This window comes from Penaeus monodon, chromosome 25 (assembly GCF_015228065.2).
Source record: "Penaeus monodon isolate SGIC_2016 chromosome 25, NSTDA_Pmon_1, whole genome shotgun sequence".
NCBI lineage: Eukaryota > Metazoa > Arthropoda > Malacostraca > Decapoda > Penaeidae > Penaeus > Penaeus monodon.
The window spans coordinates 41,272,532-41,273,610 of NC_051410.1; the positions used below are offsets into that span (position 1 = coordinate 41,272,532).

Here is a 1,079-nt window from a genome sequence, read left to right on the forward strand (position 1 = left end):
ACATAATACATATAGATAGGAGTATAGAAACCTTTCATTTCTGTAACACCAATTAAAAATGTTTTAGTTCTGAATATTAGTGAAAAAAGGCAGTTACACATATCATAGACTTCTCTTTACCAATTTCAGTATGAAAAAACAATAATTTTATTCCCATCTATTACTTATTCTTAACTATAATAAATGCCTAATTATTTACAATGAACATGAAGAGCATTTTCCTCAACAAAGAATGACAGAAATCCCATTCTAAGGCAACTAAAAAAGCAATATTCATCTGAAGAAGCAAAAATAAGATTATATAACAAACATAATCTACCTACTTAAGGTTAAAACATATATAAACACATAAAGTACATAAAGAAGAAGAGAAAGAATAAGCACCTTGTTCTTTGACAGCATGTTCCACCTCCCTGACCTTATGGTGATATTCATCCTTCTCTAGTGGTGGATGTCGAGACCAGATGTAACTTGACAACTTGTGCGCATCTTCTATAAGGCTTTTTTCCGGAAAGTCTGCCGGGGAATGAAAAGGGTGAGGTTACTGAAGGGGAGGTTAACTGAAGGTGAGGTTACTGAAGGGGAGGTTAACTGAAGGTGAGGTTACTGAAGGGGAGGCCACTGAAGGGGATGTTACTGACGTGGTAAATTGATGCCCCTGAAGCAGGGGAGAGAAAAAAAATCTACTGAAGTCATGATCTTCCTAAAGCATACTTGATTTTAGATCTAATAACAAAACCTAATGGAATTCTAGCTTGCAAAATATCGGTCACATTTCATGGATAATTGTCAAATGTTGAACAGAAATGACTGAATAAACACTGAAACAATTTTGTGGATAAGCAAGCTAATATCCCGAAACAAAGGTGCCATAACTGTAAAAGGAAACCTCCTCTTCTACCTTTCAGTGCATTAAATGCAGCCTGAGAAAGAGCTTCCGGTAGGTTCACGACTCCCACACCCATTCTGCCGGCATGATGGCGTGCCTTCACAGACCCACTCTTCAGGGAGTCACTGACATCAGCCGAGAGCTCAAAATTAAACTTCGTCTTTACCTTGGCTTTTGTGGAAGCATTCTG

The 1,079-nt window shown here is 37.5% G+C and overlaps 1 protein-coding gene across 1 annotated transcript in view; it reads right to left on the minus strand.

The window, feature by feature from the left end:
- LOC119589279 (methyltransferase-like protein 17, mitochondrial) overlaps positions 1-1,079 on the minus strand; it is a gene marked incomplete in the record, with an annotated part of 19,325 nt that overhangs the window by 14,570 nt on the left and 3,676 nt on the right. The window contains 2 exon segments of the mRNA XM_037937898.1: positions 385-516; positions 902-1,076. Of these exon segments, the coding sequence (XP_037793826.1) occupies positions 385-516; positions 902-1,076 (307 nt within the window).